Below are 19615 nucleotides of genomic sequence, written 5' to 3' on the forward strand. Positions count from 1 at the left end.
GGGCGTGTTATTGCAGCGAGATATTTATTTTCATGCGAATATGTTTGGATGAGAATTAACAGGATTACTTTAGCCTGATAAATATATGCGTTAGTCTGGGCCCCAGATACAGTATCACTCCATCTAATAAAAGTACTTATTTAGACCGTGTATACTCATGTCTTAAAATTATAACTCAACACACAGTCGCACAGCGCACGCACCTTTCTGAGGATGTCTTCTGCTAACGTGAGGAAAGCCTTCTCGATGTTGATGTTGGCCTTAGCGCTCGTCTCAAAAAACCTAATGCCGTGCTCCCTCGCGATCTGTGGAGAAGAAAGGAGGGAGAGTTAGAACGACGAGTGTGGAAACAGTTGAAGAAGGTCCCATCCAAAAATAAAGTGCCTGATCTCCTGTGTAGAACAGAGATCAGGTATCACTGGCATTAGTACCAACTCAAACACACAGTAGGTGTGTGTGTGTATGAGTAAGCAGATCTGTATCAGGTATTGCTAAATCCGCAGACCGACTAGTCACTGCTAGTCTGCTTTGAAACAGAGCTGCTGCTACCCCACACACACACACACACGTGTTTTCACTTGTTCCGGCTGAGCAGATCTCTGGAACTGGGCGGTGCTACACCTGAGATTACATCAGGTGACCAAACTCTATATGCTAACAGAGGACATGTGCAGTAGGTGACATCACCACAGTCAATCCTCTGCAAGGGAACATTTGCAAACGTCTGTTATTACACTCTGTGGTATCAATGTGCCTCAAGCATGTCACATTGTGCCATAAATTGTAACACTACAATGTAAATAGGAAAAAAAAGCAGAGGTGTGTCATCAGCATTTATGTTTTTAAAATGCAGCAAAACAATAAACAAGATGTGCCCAAGAGGAAGAGAAGGAGAGCGTGGACCCAGTCTTGGCAAGGGAAGTTTGTGGGTTCTGGTTTTCATAAACGTAAACAGCACGTACAAAACTGTATTCTGTTTCATTTCATGTTGTATTCTGATTGGATAAATGTGAGCCGTAGCAGCTGTCACACAGAGAGAATTTAATCTTACATGTCTGGCATTTGGCTTATTTCAGACCGAAAACGACCTTTGGCAAAATTCAGACATTTCACCGCAAGATCCAGAACCACCATTTTGGATCGGAGACCGAAGGATTTTACCACATTTCTCTCACAACTGTCAACTTTCTTCCAAGACATCCCAAAATCAATGTCGACAGGCATTTAGTTTAACACGTGTACATACGAGCAGGATTTTGTGGCATCTCAGCTCTTTATGCAACTTAGAAAAACTTTGAACCGTGTTTTCAGCAGTTAAAACTTGTGAAATGAACAGTTTTTGCATAGTTATCTTCCGTTTGTGAGAAAAATATGAACCAGACTAAAACATACTTTTCCATGACAGTAGCAGAAACAAATCTCTTAGATTCGAGGCCTGTCCTGTCTCATGATTTTGTGCTGCCTGTCTCTCTCCTGAATCTTGCTGCACTCTGACCGGACCTCTCCATCTTTCTACGCTCCTTGCTGGCTGAAGAAGTATTAGGATTATTCTTCTGAGCTGACAGTTAACATACCAAATGAGCGCTAGAGAGGAAAGAGATCTAAAAATCACTTCTATGGTAATCTACAAAATATTAACTACTAACTGGCAATGCCACTCCAGTGACAGTGCAGAATCCTGTATCGTGTATGTACGGAGCTATTCCTTAAAAGGAGCTGTTTCTACTTACTTAGTTACAGCAGATCTTGCACACAGATGATAAATCACAGTGTAATTTGCTGCTTTACTTATTACTGCTGCCTCTTAACTCTTAAGAAAAGACTGTTGAAGTAATTTTCTGATGTGCAAGTTTAGTTTCCATACACTTTGGCTATAGTTAGTCACCCATTAAAGATCCCAGGATTATCCTCAATGCGCAATCGTCCAAAAAATGCGGCTCCCCTCTCTGCTTGACAAGCTTCAGCCTTTGCCAACAGGACGCAGTCAGACCCACGAAAATTACAAACTATAGATAAGACTGCTGCCTACTGCCGCCACAAGTCGGTAGTAAATTACATGATGGATGCAAACAGACAGTATCAGATACTTTATGAGATGTGGGGAGAAATATTTTTTCCACAAGGTAGATCACATGCGTTACATCACAGGTAGTGTCAGACCTACTTTGAAGCACCAACAGCGCTGATGAGTGATGAGATAGCTCATAAAAAAACTAATTCTATATCCTCAGTGACACGGAAATGTTGTGGTTTCATGAAGTCCAAGATCAACCTGTCAACGGTTGACTTCAGTATGTTGCATTTTTGGTTAAATTCACATCTTCAACCTTCTGCTAGTCACCTGTACTCTGTGTGATTGAAGTCTTTGTCATTTTGAATTTGTTAAAAGGCCCCAATCGGACCGGACATCAAGGCTCTTGTGTACAGTACATCGAGGCTTGGCTCTAAGTAGTTTACTGGTGTCAAAATATGACACTGTGTCATGAGACTTCATTCCTCACATTTCACTGTTCACAGTCCGCTGAATTCCCAGCAGATTGAACTGGTGGTCACAGCCTACACTCAGCAACAACATGAACTGTGGTCTTGATATTTCCAACAGTGCAGATGTCATTTCATCAGAACTACTTTGAAGACAGAAGTGAGCAATGCTGTTGACAAGATTTCCTTTTTTTTTTCTTTTTATAAACGATATCTATTCTGTGATACGAACATGTTGTGGTTTTATGAAGTCCATGCTCAAGCGAGCCAGTGTGCTGTGTAAGCAGATATGAGAGCAGTGCAGTGGTTTTGTTGGTCTCTTCCAGCTGTTGCTGCACAGGTCGGCCCAGTTCATACAGAATATACAGTCTATTTATTATCAGTTTAACCAACACAAGGCCTTTACACAGAATGTTTGAATTATGCCTTTGTGTATAAAGTTTGTAAAATCCTCCTTTAGGTCAGAACTACTACTACTAACACTAGCTGCAGCAATATTTCAGTGTAAAGAAGTGAGTGAAATATGATTAAGTGCAGGAGAGTTAATGAACAAAGGTTTTTCTATATTCAGGGCTATAAATTGATCATGTAGCTGCAAAGCAGCAGCAACAAATGAGCCAATCAGCACGCAGGACCTTGGTGACAGAGGGCTGCTTATAGCTGCTGCATGGGACTGCACCATCTCACCTGCTCCCCCTTGGCTTTTGGTACAACCCTCTTGTCCTCCATGTCACACTTGTTGCCTAGCAGCATCCTCTCAACGTCCTCATTTGCATGCTGAAAAAGATAAAGAAGAAAGAGGTTACTTCTTCAAAACAGCAACAATAAACGTTACCGTCATCGCTGATTTCACCCACACCTACTGGAACTGGCACTGGTTTGTTTTGACTCATTCACATTTTGACTAGATCCCATGAGTCAATCAATCAATCCCACTCAAACACAAACAGGTAATGAAAAGGTTATGTATTTACATTTCATCTTTTTTACTTTCGTTCTGTGCATCTAGAAATGATTGCACCTGTCAGTAGGTCCGGTACAACAACTCTGCTTCACACATATTGATCCAAACCAGTGGTTCCCAACTGCGGGGACTGATCACTCCATAAATTATTGTCAGGATGAATTATTTGGTCTATAAAATGTAAAACATGCCAACTGACAATAATATAAAACAAAAAATATTGGGATTTCTGCCTGAAAAAATATTTCAGGATTTAGGTGATTGATTAACTTTCTGCCACAATCAAAACTATTGTTTCAGCTCTAATAAGTCTACCTCTCTGGGCTTGTAAAAACTGTTAAAATGTTCTGATTAATACAAATTCCTTTTCCCACAGTTGAAGGTGACATCTTAAAATGTCTTGTTTTGACCAACAATCCAAAAGTTTAGTATCGTGTATATGAAAGAGCAGCATCAAATTTTCACATTTGAGGAACCAGGAAAGCAATAAAATGATTCAAATTTAAACACTTTTGCTTGAAAGTAGAGATATACAAACTTGAATTATAGGTCACAAATAGATATAATTTTGTTTTTAAGGAGTTACAAGCCAAAATGAAGGTGGAGAACCACTGATTTAGAACTGTATTGTACTTTCCAAGTAGCAGAAATCCCTGCGTCCTATTCTCTAGGGTCAACAACAAGCCCTCACACACACAGAGGTACAATATGAGCAAGGCCGAGTTCTTCGTTTGCAGGAAATGCAAAGTGTTTCCTTTTCCTCGACCGGACTCAAAGCTCTTTTAACAGCGAGGGTGAGAAAAATTACAAGAAAGCATTCCACACAAATGCAGCCTCTCCCCATCCGCTTCACTCAAAAGGTAACACCTTCACACTGATCATGTGTTGTAACACTATAGTATTTTGTATTCCCAGGAATAATAAAGATAGATAATAGGGACTATTGATTATAACCTTGACAGTAATTAATCTGGTATGTTTGATCTGGAAAGGATCCCAGAAGATAACTTACATAAGAGGAAGAATAATAAGTTAAATTAGATAGGGAATAAGATAACAGCTTTAAACACAAAGGGGGGTGCAAGGGAAAGAAACACCAACGCAGAGAAGCAACAGAGAAATGGAGTGTAAACCAGAGGCCTCATTACCCACAGAGACGCGTCGGCCTCTCACAGGGGTGAGCTCAGCAGCAGGACAAACTGACCATATGTTACAGACAGCTTGTCTTCTCTGATAATCGCCCTGATTGGGTTCTGAAATATCAGGCCTGTTGGAGGCTGATGTCACCAAATGATACGTACAATAGTCTACACAACATTTTTCCCCCTTAAAAAGGCTTTAAATCCATTATGACAAAATGCAAATGCAAACGGTGGTCCTCACAGATCCTGTTAAATCCTTTCTCAGCGACCCACAATGCACAGGCTTTTAAAGGATCTAATAGAGGTATTGTGTTACGGTATTAGAAGATATAAATCTTTCTAATTAACAGTATGAAGCTTCTAAATAACTACGATTGTTTACATAATGTTGTGAGTGTTGTACTGATGTTCAAGAGGTAAAACGGTACTAACAGTACAACGGTTCAATGAGTCAGGTGCATATGGACATCTGGCTCATCTGATGTGATTTAGTCACAGACGTGCTGCGCAGCTCACCGCACGCAGATCAGCTAGCTAGTTAGCCATGTTGGCTGCATTCCCTTGGAAGTATTTGTCACTTTGTCATTACGCCAAAGATAAAAACAAAAGATGCAAAAGGAGTGCCAACGCTTAACTCTCTCAAAAGCCTCATCAAATCCTGTTAAGATCTTGGACAAGCATCACAGACCCACATGAAGATATGGTCACTGAGCCTGGTGTGTGTGTGTGTGTGTGTGTTTTTGTTTTTACCTCATCAATGTTGCGCAGCCATTTGCTGATGTTTTCAAAGCTCTTGGCGTTGGTGATGTCGTAGACCAGCATGATGCCCATGGCTCCTCTGTAGTAGGAGGTGGTGATGGTGTGGAACCGCTCCTGGCCCGCTGTGTCCCTAAACACACACACAAGAAATAGACATTTGGTATCCATTGTTTTCTTGTATTAACTCCAGCCTTCAACCCAAACAATAAGTGGCTCAGTAACTAAGATCTTCACCGTACCGCAGCTCAAATTGCCCATAAAATAAATGCAGGGTTTGATCAGAGCCAAGGATTACCTCATAGATGTTGATATTGATCCAAATCAGCTACAAACCTTAACATGTTTTGTTAAGAGAAAATAGGACGGAGCATAAAGATACATGAGCTTTACATCATTTTATTAGATCTTTACTTTGTTTACTCCTCTTAACTGGGAAAATGTAATGTCATTATTTACAGGCTGTCATAAGGTGTACCTGATATATCAATTATTATTATTTTCATCATCATCATTTATAATGATACAAGCAGCAAATCTTCTCATATAGAGGCTGAATTCTGTTTCTAAATATGTGCTTGAAAATTGACTGATACAATGATACTGATACAATGAATTGATTATTGACAACTAATCATTTAATCGACTCATCATTTCAGCTCTACCGTCAATGCTGGTCACCAATAAAGGCTGATAAAAGTTATAATATTGCTGTTTTGAGGCCCAGCGGGACACTTGTTATTTTAAACACTTGCTGAGCCATTGAAGTAAAGTTGAACCTGGTACAAACACATTAAAATCCACCTCAGGCAAAAACCATGTCCCTCGCACGTCTGCACTGGCGTACACCTCAACTACGATGTTTTCCTGTGTGGGGAATCCCTGCCAACATCCATCTAATACTGCTGATACAGGAAAAGAGAAGAAGCCCAGGAGCACCAGCCTCACATGAGCAACTCAAACCTACACTTATAAAAGGTCGCTTCACCACAATCTCTGAGAGGCTGGCTAAAAGTACGATTCGACTCAAACTGTGATCTGGTGAGCATGACCACGTCCTCAGGCGGTGAGGCAATACATGAAGATTAAATCCAGACATAATGTGCTTGGACAGGAAGAGGAGAAAATGTGATATGGACAGAGAGAGAAATGCACACAGCCATAGAGGAAGCCTAATGGACAGTATCAGGCCAAATGTTATCAAATTTCAGATCGTATCAAAATCATGAATGGATGCAGACCATATATTATGAGTTTCAAGTGCACTTGGAAATGCTTTTATTGCAGTATTTACATTTTGTTATGCAGAAAATTTGTAGAGTTTTATATATGCACAACTCACAAAAGGCAGCAGAGATGTTCAGAGAAGAGCCTTCAATATAACACAATAAACTTGCAGAATACAGACCCTTGAGTCCCTGTACTGTTTCATACTTATTGTCAAAAGACCAGGAGGACAGTAAACAGGAGCTCATATTTGACAACCACACAACAACAGCAGCAACATGCATTTATCACATTTCTAATATGACCTCTCTCTGTTTTTGGTGCTAGAGAAAGGTAAACATACAAGAAAAGAAGTTCATGTGTCTTCAACCTTTCACTTTAGATCTGTCCTTTTTTTAAAATTAATTATTGGTTTGTCTATTGTAATTTGTGTGGCTAATAGTCTGCGACCCACAGATATTTAATTTACTATGATAGAGGGATGAGAAAATCAGCATACAATCACATTTGAGAAGTTAAAACTGGTTCATTTTTTGGGTATTTAAGCTTTAAATATTAATTTATCATCATAATCGAAATCATGCCAATTCATTTTTCTGTCAATGGGTTATTAAATAATCAACTAATGGTGTCAGCTATACATACACCCATACCTTAGAGACTCTCCCAGCACTGTATTAAACGTCAGCAGGTCTTTCACTATAATGTGGTTTTTTTTTTTTCCGTTTGTGAGCACGTTCTCACATAACAGTGGGTGTGGATGTGAAGGTGTCTCAGTCGTCTAGATAACACTGAATGACTATGACGAGCCTTGGATGAATAGACTTCTGTCTGCTGCTTATCAGAAAAATGCCACTATATCAATTACAGTTTTGTATAGCAACCTTGTAACATTTGGCCAACAATGGTTTTTATAAATGTTTGAATTTCACTCAGTGTTTTTACTCCACCACTCTAACAAAGCATGGGAGCTCATTCACGACTTGGTTCACAAAAAATGAAATATGGCTGTTACAATTTCCAACAGCCCCAATGTAATACCTCCAGTGTGCTGTTTGTTTGACCAGCAATCTGTAACCTAAAAGTATTCAGTTATTATCATGTACAACAAAGAAATGCATCAAATCCTCACATTTCAGAAGCTGGACGCAGCAAATATTCAGAATCGTTCAATCATCAAAATACTAATTTTTGGAGCTCTATCAGATAATGAGAATTGGTGCAGCCATATACATATAATCATATCAAATCTCTGTTAACCTAAGTTTAATATTAATGTGATAAAACTTTGGTAATTTAGGTTTAGTTAAAGAAAGTGTTAAAATCAAGTCATTTCGGTTGGGGAAAATCAGCTGTTGTGGAGTAAAACGATAACCCTGCAGCAGACCTCCTGACAGACTGATGACCATTTCCTGTTCTGACATATTTCCGGGCTTGAGGGAGGAATGTCGAACAGATGTTTCACCATGATGTAACAAGACACAAACAGAAGAGGCCACACTGAAAGATGACGTTTTTTTTTAAATTTTTTTTTACCAAAGTTAAAGTTAGAAGTATCTGCCCACTTTGGCCTGGTTACAAATACATACAGGGCCTTGACAAAAATAACACATCTCATAACAACACGCTCACTCACCAGATCTGTAGTTTGATCTTCTTTCCTTGTAATTCAACAGTTTTGATCTTGAAGTCTATTCCTGTGAAAATAAAGAAAAAAAAACACAGATCAGCATACACAAAATCAAAAAAGAGGCATGTACTAGATGCATGTGAAGCACCAACAATGAGTAATAGATGAATGGATAAATAGAGGCCTACAAACAGAGACTTTAGCACAGATGTAGGGAGAAACAGAAACCCAGTGACAGTGAAAAACTGAAACATCAACAATAGAGAATGAGAAACAACCAAAGAAAGACAGCTAGCAGGAGAGGGAAATGGAAAGTGAGTGACAATTGTTTCCATCAGGGAGACAATAACATTATCTCTTCCTGATTCTGCACTGTCATGCCCAGACCTTGAGCCTATCAGCAGACAGCTGTGGGATCAGCAGCTGGCTAACAATGAGCATGCACGCGCACATGCGCACGTCGTTACTGTAAAAACCTGAGCTTAAACGCAGCTGGTTAGAAACTTGATAGTATAATTAAAATATATTAGTGATATCTGATGTTGAAGCCTTAAAGAGTTTACACTGTGGTGCGAGAGCACACATTTTCTCTTGCGTGTGAATACCTTTGAATTTTACAAAAACCAACTGTTCAGCAGTGGAAATTTATGGAGGATTACTTTTCACTTTCCGTATTCATTGGACTTTGGATTTAATTATTTTGGATACAAAGACACTGCACTGCATGTACTGATCTTTCATCCAGGTTTATTACCTTCAAGTTTTTCTTGGCCTACTGTCTTTTATATTTTATTTTACTTGTTATGTCCTTTTACATCTGTGCTTTTTAACTGCTACACCAAGTGATTCAAACTATGGATCACTGAATCTACAAAATCTACTCAGGTGGATATCTTGCCTCTAACTGTAAAGCATCTTAGGACTGAATCTGGTCAATTAATCGATTCGTTGACAGGAAAAATGCAAAACCTTTGCTGGTTGCAAATTCTCAAATGGGAAGATTTTCTGCTTTTCTCTGCTTTAAATTGAATATCTTTAGGTTATGGAATTCTTGTAGGACAAGACAAGATATCTGAAGGCTTCATCTGGAAACTTCAGATGGGTTTTTTCTTTTTTACTTTCTTTCAACAAATTTATCAATTTTAAAATTGTCAGCTGCAGCTTTAAAACACTTAAAAAACATTATGAAGACTGAGACAGTGTGACTCACAACAGCTGTTAGCTGCAGCTCAGGGCAGCAACTAAAAATTATGTTGAAGCTGCAGATGGTCTCTTTGAATAAGAGATTAATCTTTTGGTGAATAAAATGTTACAAACAGTGAATAATGCCTGTACGTTCCATAAGTTCAGAGGTGACATTTTCAAAATTGCTTTTAACATCAAAAGGTATAAATTTAATCACAATAATCAAATGTTGTCCATTAATTTTCCTGACTGATTTTTTCAACTCTGAATTATCATGGTTCACAATATTTGGTAAAATAAACAGAATTATCATCTTTGTCATAACTGGAAAGGCCGGAGGAAGCAGTGATTCATCACGTTTTCACTTTTGGCCAAAAAGCAGTGTCCGCTAGTTAAATACTGAGCTGTCAGTTGTGCTCTGGTCAGAAATTGTGGTTAGTTAAAAAGACCAAGAAACAGCTGTGCTCTAGGTGGGGCAGGGCCATAGAATAATGAAGGAACTGGCTGCCAAAGTATGACTAACTAAATATTATTCACACCCCAGAGAGAGGGAGGGAAACAAAGATACAGTCGGACAGAAAGAAAAAGAGACAACAGAGGGGGGGTAGAAGATTTGAAATACAGCTAAGTTTACCTTCACTGAGATGTATATCAAAAAGATAAAACAGGAAATACAGACATTAAAACTTGTGATAACACTAAAAAAGTTAAGCAACTAAAACTCAGGCTTAGCAGGGTTCGTGTAGTGTTAGTGTGTTTCCTAGCGAGGAGTAAAAACACAGTGAGTGACACTTTTTTTCCTGGTGAGGTGCACTGACAAGCTTTCAAGTAAATCTGGGCATTGTGCAATCACACGACATTGACCCAATCACTGGAAAAGTGGGCATACCCCTCAAGGGTCCAATGCCGAACTGGAAGTATTAAACAGAAAGTCCATGGTTTATGACCGGCTTTCTTTTTAATCCCACAGGAGCCGTTCCTTCCATAAGTACAAATTCCACTGAATCTATTCGCCAGTTTCCATGTAAAATTCATGATGTGTTGTGGAAAGAGATTTCAGGTTGCAACATTATGCATATTCAGCACTCTTAATATGCATAACCTCTAATACACAACAGGAGGGGAGTGCAGAGAGAGGGACAGTCAGAGCAGAGGATTGGAAATGAAGTCGAGACACAGAGGAGAGAAGGGGGGTTTTCCAGTGGGGGTATTTTGAGAAGCAGCTGTGCATCTGTGTCTCCAAAGGTATGAGTACTGTGTCAGAGGAAGAACACACTCCCGTTTCACGTCCTGGCTCTGCTGTTTCTTCCCAAAGTTCATTTCCTTTTAGAGATGCTCCGATCGCATTTTTCCTCAACAATACCAATTCCGATTACCTAAACTAGTGTATCAGCCAATACCAATACTGATCCGATACCAATCCATAAAAATAAAAAATAAAATAACAGCTGTATACTTTTAACACTGTATAGATGTGATATGATTGCTGTCATTGTTAGATGGCATAGGTTTAAGGTTTAAGTTTTTACAGTGGAAAACACTTATATTGATCAAAAAGCCTAGGACAGAATCATTCCAATAATTTTTTTTTTTTATTATAGTAATCAAATAGTGTGCATATGGTGTTCATTTTGGGTCTTTTCATACTTGACAACAGGTGGAAAAAGAATTTCAAACTACTGTAGCCAACTACTTTGTGCTGTCAAATGCTGTTAAACATTTCTCCGACTGAATCTCGTGTCTATCTCACTCACTGACTCGAGTCACTATGATTGGCTGAGTAGCATCACAGGACCAGCGTCGTAAAGTCTAGAAAAGCTGCACCAGTTAAAACAGAAACACTCCACCAAAATGTAATAATTCTCAATATTTTATAGGTTATAGGTCTGGATAGGACAGCATCTGGGTCAGGACCCAGACATTACTGCTAACTTATTTACCAGAAATCAATCTGCTCTGTCACTAGTTGCCAGTGGCTGCACAGCACAAATTACTGTTTTGGCTACTGTTTTAAAATGGCAAACTGCTGTTTTATCTTGGTGTGAAACTATGAAATCTATCAATACATCACGTGATACTGGATTGGTGCGTCGACTCACGTACTCACAGATTCCCAATTCAGTATTTCAGATTTCCTGATTTAAATATGTCTCAAGGTCTGAACCTGGTTTATATGAAGGGCCAAGTCTTGTCATATCTTGCAATCATTCTCCCAAGACATATCTGCTGTCTGTCCATAATGTACAAATAGAGAGGAGAAATAAACAGCAGAAATTATTTCTACTGTTAGCTTATTTTAATCTTCTCAGTACAGTTTTCTGCTTTTGAACTGTTTTGCCTGCAACTTTTCATGCCGCTGTTTTGGCCAAATCCCTTTTGCAAAAGAAGTTTCCAACCTCAAAGAGACTTATGTTGTAAAATAAATAAAATCTGTGACACTGCCCTACTAATTTAACCTGAATCCTTTACAGTGCTTTGATCATTTGTATATACTAGTTTGTGGCATTCACTAATCATAGGCAACTACAGTCTTCAGCAAAATAACAGAAACCAGAGATGAACCCACTAATCATATAAAATCACTGACTGAGGAATAAGTTACCACATGGCAGTACACACTTCTGAAGAGGCTCTGGCTTGTTCAGAAGGAAAACCAACAGCTCTTTACTTTCCCGGGAGGGAGTATGTCAGCTAATATCTAACAATTAATTTCAATATAATTCCACATACTTGCCTTGATAACAACAAAAGGAAAATGCAAGTCTGGATTACATGGTTTGAGCTGGATTATTTCCTGCATATTCTTAACACACCGCATGCTGCTCGGTTTTGCATATAAATGTAGAAAGAAGCCACAACAACATAGGAGCTTGAGACTGGATGACAACTGTGTTGTAGTTTGTAACAGGATGGCTCTTGAAGGCAACCAATGAAAGCTTTTACAGAATATAATGACATGAGGGAAATTATGTGTTTGCAATTCCTAATGTCTGTATCTCTTTAGTGCCACAGATCTTGCTACTTTTTTTGACAAACTAAGGTATGACCACCGCAAGTGAACACTTCCTAAAATTATATGAAAGCATTGACTGTGGACAGTTTCAGTTCAAGCACTATTATCATCCTTGTTTTCTGGTCCTAACTGTTTAGTTTTTGGATAAATTAGAGGAAAACTGATCATGTTTATGTAAGTGACATCCACTGGGACAGTGCGAGCGACACTCTGACAAAGGTAATCATTTAACAGCCTATAAACCACAACATTTAAGTTGAGTTAAACAGGTGCTTTTGGAGCTTCATTTAAAATTTTGCTTTAGGGTAAAAACATAATGTGCTGTTGAATTAGGTTTTTCCTCAAGTGAGGCAAAATACCACCTGCAATTGCAAATGCATACAGGCATTGAAATATTTGACATACTACCCAACATGGCAGAGAACGCACTCCTGTGAGGAGCAAAGGTCACTTCAGTTTTGCTGAAGAACCTGTCAGTCTGCTCCCCCGCATCTCACCAACATCACACATCGTTCCTCTGAACTGGCAGAGCTCTGATATGGTGGCTTTAACTCAAATAATGCACCTAATCGCCGTCATTTTGTTCCTAATTTGGCAGCCCTGATTATGACTGCATTCTGAGAAACAAGAGTGGGTGTAATATTACACAAATGCTAGGCTGATTGCAAGACAAAGCTAAGCCTAAACATTGACAAACATATGAACAAATACATAAATACCTACATGTGACAGCAAGCTTTCGAACAGAGCGACAGTTTATAGGTTGTACCTCAACAAATCTAATCTAGCCTGGATGCCACTGGGAACACTGTTACCCATTATGGTTGTGTGTTCTTAGGCATACAGTCAGGAGTAGTCGTCAACACTTGGGTTTCATTAAAACTGGGCTTGAAAGTAAAGCTCAATCAAAGATCAAGGTTATAATGCCAGTGTACTGCAAACAGTCAGCTTCATGTGGTTCAGCAAAACACATCTAATGTTACACTATTACTCAGCACTGATCTTAAGCAACCAGAGTAAAATGAGCCTTCACTTGGGCCATGCAGGGATTTGACATAGCTTGACACTTGACTCATGTGAGCATGATGCTGAACGCATGCGTAGAAAACAAGAGAGAAAAAAAGCTGATCATAGCACCATGATGAATTGTTTATGGTTCTCCTCTGAACAGACATGGAAAGTTAGTAAGTACATTTACTTCAGTACTTGAGCATATAAAATCACAAGTCTGTTAGTTTATACGTCTACTCCACTACATTTGAGAAGTGTTTACTCCACTACAATCATTTGACAGCTATAGTTACATCACAGATTCAGACTTAGAATATGAAAAACAATAGGTCCAATATCATGATTATTTTCTGGATTAATCAACCATCCATTTGATCTATGAAATAGACATAAATAGTAGGGAAAACGCAGAGTCGAACTTGCCACAGCACAAGGTGACATCAAACATTTGCTTGACTCGTCTGTCCAACAGTTTAAAACTCACAGATATTTCTTGAACTATCATATGACAAGGAGATTGCTTTTTAGGTTACTGATTAATTTCCTTTCAAACAACTAATTGATGAATCAACTGATTGTTCCAGCTCTATAAAACATTACCTCTATAAAATGATACAATCCATTGTTCTAGGTAAGACTAAGCAACAGTATTTAAAGTAGTTATAACAGCTCCACAGGCTACAACATTAAGATGCTGTGTACACATGAATCTAGCAGCAGATATAATCCAATAGCAAATATGGTAATTTACATACATATATAATTCGGAGTATTTGATATAGAGACAGGTATATATAAAGGGTTTTTAATTTCCATTCTTTCCATGATCCAGAGATTTGTTACTTTCAAGATAAAATGACAAGGACAAATCCATATGGTAATTTGGGTTGACACTAGGATGTAAATGTCAGTTTTTTGTGCTGGTATAACCCCAGCACGGCCCTGTACTGCTGCTAGCCTAGTTAGCTTACCAGCCACTGGGTCAACTGACATGACAGCAATTCCTCTGGTTCCAAAACCGGTTAGACTTGCCATTTCTGGCACACTAAATTAAAATAACACTCGTGGTTTGTTATTAAAGTCACAGCCATTTGAAAAAAATGGTAACTGGGGTTCAGCCAAGAGCTCATAAAGCTGCATAACTAGCTTCCCAGCTAACCTGTGCAGGCCTGGACAGCCGATGCATGCTGATAGCACACTGGCTAACCAAATATGTCCTGTCTACCATTTCCAGCTGCAGGGTAGCGTCAGGCGAGTCTCGCAGCTGTCAAACTAGTCAAAATCAGAAACACCAGCGGCTGTGTCTCCTGGTCTTCTTACCTATGGTGGAGATGAAGGTTGTGTTGAAGGCGTCGTCAGAGAAGCGGAACAGCACACAGGTCTTCCCCACGCCCGAGTCTCCGATCAGAAGCAGCTTGAACAGCAAGTCGTACGTCTTCTTCGCCATTGAAAAATAGCTTGTGTTCACCCAGATAGGTACAAAAAAAAAAAAACGAATAACCTGTCACTTCCTATGTGAAGTCTAAAGCCAGCTCCTTCGCCAACCTGACCAACCGCCCCGCTCCTCTTGACTGTTAACAGTTAACAATCTGGGATTTGTTGATTAGCTTGGCGAGCTAGTTGGCTAAATACCACCCAAATAACGTGTCCGTTGACGTGTCCGAGAAGTTATATTTCCCGAGCCCGACTGTTTTCCCCCCTACAGCATGAGGACAGAAAGCAAAAATAGGATCTCCTCCCGTGTGATTCCTCTTTTCCACTCTTTCTTTTCTCCCACACAGTCGGGACAAAATGGCTCCCCTCTCTCTCTCTCTCTCTCTCTCTCTCTCTCTCTCACTCACACACTCACACACACACACACTCTCGCTCTCTCTCTACCCCGACTCACTCTTTCTTCAAACTAACGGAGAGCTAATTCAAATTCTCGGCACACCCCGTCATTCCAGAGCTCCGCCACAAGCTCGACCGAGAGGAATTAGAAAGAAAAAATCTCAACGTCAAAGTGTGTCAAACTCGCTGTCTGTGCGGAGTTACTTTGTCTTTTTCTCTGGAGAGATTAGGACCGAAATACAGACGACCGCCGTCGCCTTCGAATGGGAGCCACCACGGCGACACCCTGAACCCACAGCCACGCCCTTTACCCCGCCCCTTCTGTCAACCTTCACTGCTCTGATTGGTCAATGCTGCTTTCAGTCCAGGAAGCGCCTTAATGCGATTGGCCATGTTCCCGAGTGTCAAGCGGTATCTTAGATTGACAGGCAGGGTAAAAGCTACTGCGTATATTTCTCCGACATTAAGGCTCAAATCTCCATTCACTTAAATTTAAGAAATGTGTTTAGTGATCCAATATGGCGGCCAGTTTCATGCGGATCTCTGATAACCGGGGTGTGTTTCGTTTTTCATGGCAAGCTGGCATTTGATGCGGTGACTATCCCAGCTGTGAGTCAGGCAAAGTGATGTCATATATAAGTACTTCTGTGCTTGTTACGGGCGTTTCCCACATCCTCTGCTTTGAGAACTGCAAGAACATGTATCCTCTAAAGTCTTTTAATGACCGAGAGAGTAAATGCATGTACACATCATTACTGTGGTGGACTTGGCTTTGGGCTTTGTGTGTATCTGTTGTGTGTGTTTTATGTGTGTGTTACTCTTTCCTTCTTCCGCCTGTCAGAGTAGTTTAACTCTTAGACACTCCTTAGGAATGCTGACTATGCCCTGCTTTCTACTGCCAAGTACAGACTTGACACAAACTAAGAAAGAAAGATATAAAGAACAAGAGAGAGAGAAAGAAGTCAGAGAAAAGGAAAGAATGAACAAGACTTAGGAGTCTGCAGCTCTGTGCCGTATTGCTCAATGTAAAGAAAACCAACTGTTACATCAATAAACCAAAGTATTGGAAAAACTAAAATTTTGACCTTATGGTGCAGGTTGGATTATCAACTGGGCAAAGCAGGCAACTGTCCAAGGACTGTACACCTCCAGGGGCCCCAACAGCCCCAGGTTTACTCCATATTATTTGGATCTACATAATCAGATTAATCACAGATATGTTAGAAATGTCCACCACACTAGATACAATATCAGTCCTCCATCCTCCCATCTTTTAGCATTGTCAGGATCTCTGTGTCAAAATCTAGTTTTAAGACCTAAATTATTTTTTGCTTTATATTGTGATCATTTGTTGTATTTTGTCAAATTCTCACAGGAGTACTGAAGGTTGTAAACAATAATTATTTTCATTTGTAAAGCCCTTCCAGCAGCATGACAAAAAAGAGAAAAAAGATGCAGACACAAAACCAGCCCATGCATAGCCTAAAACAGATGGTACAGAGGTTAAAAGGGTGATAGAGGGCAATAGTTTTATGGAGCTCACAGATTTTCTTTAAGTAGTACTTTAAGGTGCCATTGGCTAAGTGCAGTGTAATTATTATTTTTTATTTTAGTCCATATTCTAATCGTATCCCTCCTCCTCCTCAGTGAAGCAATCTTTGTTACCCTAATAAATCATGTCTTCACACAGAAATCTTCCCAAGATCAGTGTGCATTCCTGAATTTTGCTGCATGGGGCCCCAGGGTTCGTCCCACTCTCTCACAAACAGCTTGCAACTACCACTCAAATTTCTACACTGTTCTGGCAGTGATAGTTATGCACATTTAAGGGAATAAGTATCTGTCTAACAGATACATGAAGATACTAAACCACACAACCTTATGGTTTTTGAGGTATATTGGTATTATATTTTGCTTTAAACAACAGTGGATGGTTCAGAGGTGACAGGAAGTAAGGGGCGAGAGGGAGGGGGGAATAACTGAGCAACAGTATATGGTATGCATGTTGATCACTATAGGCCGCCAGGATGCCCCAACCTTATGTGTAGCTTGGAAAAATTGTTGCTTTCCTCAGCAGTTTAAACACATTTTATTCTAACTAGCGCTTAAACAAGAAGTCAGTTAATCAGTTAGTTGGTTAAATAGTTTTTCAAGCAAAACTGCCAAACATCCCAGCCTCTCTGCTGGGAGGATTTTCTCCTTTAAAAGTCGAACCAGAGTCAGAGGCTGCAAATCAGCTTCAGTTTGTATGGTTCCTGTTAAATAAAGAAATAAAACAATAGATGAAAACTAAAATTTTCAGTCAAGACAAGATGGATGTCAAACCTTTAAAATGCTCTGAAAAATTTCACCTTAAACATCTGTAATCCCGTGGAAGCTGGGCCACTCTGTCCAGATGAGGAAGACTGTGTGGATTGTTTTGTCAACCACTGTTTACAAGTTTAACATGAACTCTCCACCTCAAAATATCTTTAGGTTTTGGTCTGTCATGGCATTAAATTTGATGACATTACATGTAGTCTTTAAAATATTAACAGGCTCTTACGATTTTCTGGCATTTTATAGACTAAACTAATCATTTATTAATCAAGAAAATAATCTGCTGATTAATTGATAATGAAAATAACAGTTTGCCCAGTGATTGGGTCACTAGAGCACTATACAATAAGGACTAACCTTATGTGAGACCCACTAGAGAAAAATTGGGCCACCAGTCAGACTAAGTGTTTTGGTTTGATTGATGGATTTTCCTGGCATACTGTTTTCAAATCACATGACACAACGCACTCACTTGGAAAGTCTACCTTGCACTGTAACATCAAGGTGATTGTGGCCTCCCCTGATGCTGTTAACATTTGAGCTGGGGGGGGGGTTTCAGTACACGTGAGTAATTTCCTCCATGAAATCTCACCCAACACTGCACAAGTCACCAATGACACTCAGTCACTGTTTATTCTACAGACAGACTAAACATGGCACGGTGAGATGACACATTAAGTGTAATGAAGCTGTTTGTACCTACCAGCTCTTCCACATAAAAGAAATAATGTGATGTGTTGAATTCCCCACATGTCTGTGCCTTCCCCTTTGTGGTCACTCAGGCCTACGTCAGCAGTAACCACTAAACAAAACCAGAGATGTCACTTATATAAAACAGGCAGAGGTGATATGGAAATTTTGGTATTTTTATAGGGAATCCCCCACCACCTTCTCACAATGTCACCTCCCACATTACACAGGATAACTGGAAGCAGTTGTTGAGTCTCCTGGCCTCCTGTGGTGACATTGACCAGCTGCAGGTCAGAGTGTGTTTCACAATTATTTCACCAGGTGGTGCTGCTGTGTCACATTTAAATGAGTGTAATGGTCAAATAAGTCTTGTAATCATTAATTTTGTATTGGGCCACAACTCAATTTGTGTCACTTTGGGAGCACACTTCTAGAAGCTTGATTATTTCACTTATCTTTATGGGGAATACTATTCATTAGTTTTATTAGGTCTATAGGAATGAGGAGTAATCCTCTTCCTGTAAGTGCACCATATAGAAAACTGTAGCAGTTCAATGACTGTCATTGTGTTAATATCAATTAACAATGGCACATAGGAATCAAGGGAACCATAGAACCACTTTAACCGCATTGATTCAACGTTGTTAGTGTGGAGTTTTCAACATTGAAACCAAATCTTGGACATATATTCAAAAGCATCTTATCAAAGTGATGTAAACTATGTGTTAGTGTTTTATATCACACTCAAATTATATTCTAACTGAAAATTAGACTAATTGTTGTGTACATTGGAGGTTATTTATAATTACCACTGACTGACCAGGTCATAGTTTATCTTCTACTCTCCCCGGCAACAACTCTGTACATAGAAATAACAGGCAATACAAGATTTATGCTCATGAAAAAACAAAATTAAATTAAATAGACAGAATAAAGCATCATTTTTAAATAAATGCCAGTCACACATCAGGGGATTAAAACCCTGATTAGCTTCTTGTTATTAAAAAGAAAATCACCTCAAAAAGAGCTGTTTTTGAAAATATGTTTATTATCTATTATCAACACAAGCTGACTACAAGAGAGAGAAAACCTGAATTATCCCCAATTACCAGAATCAAGCTCAGCACAGAACTAATTTTAAATTCTTATCCAGACCCCCAGACTTTCCAAAGATATCAAATACATCAGGTTGAAATTTATAACAGAATTCATAAGACTTCTTCAGTATTTAATTTCAATTGAATGGTGCAACCATAAAAGAAAACGAGCTTGAACAAGGTGATGCAACGTGTAGCCCACTGCATTTGATCATGTCATGAACTGTGCAAGAAGAGTTTTTCCAGACCTGAAGCTATTTACAGTGAGAG

The 19615-nt window shown here is 39.3% G+C and overlaps 1 protein-coding gene across 1 annotated transcript in view; it reads right to left on the bottom strand.

Annotated features, from left to right (window-relative positions):
• The window catches only part of rab10 (RAB10, member RAS oncogene family), a 17049-nt gene extending 1539 nt beyond the window's left edge, over nucleotides 1-15510 (bottom strand). The window contains exons 1-5 of the mRNA XM_056405458.1: nucleotides 14730-15510; nucleotides 8207-8267; nucleotides 5338-5476; nucleotides 3169-3258; nucleotides 204-305 (exon numbers count right to left, since the gene is read on the bottom strand). Of these exons, the coding sequence (XP_056261433.1) occupies nucleotides 204-305; nucleotides 3169-3258; nucleotides 5338-5476; nucleotides 8207-8267; nucleotides 14730-14856 (519 nt within the window). The 5' untranslated portion in view covers nucleotides 14857-15510. The remainder of the gene's footprint in view (nucleotides 1-203; nucleotides 306-3168; nucleotides 3259-5337; nucleotides 5477-8206; nucleotides 8268-14729) is intronic.
• Between the last annotated feature and the right edge of the window lie 4105 nt (nucleotides 15511-19615).

This window comes from Seriola aureovittata, chromosome 19, assembly GCF_021018895.1.
Source record: "Seriola aureovittata isolate HTS-2021-v1 ecotype China chromosome 19, ASM2101889v1, whole genome shotgun sequence".
NCBI lineage: Eukaryota > Metazoa > Chordata > Actinopteri > Carangiformes > Carangidae > Seriola > Seriola aureovittata.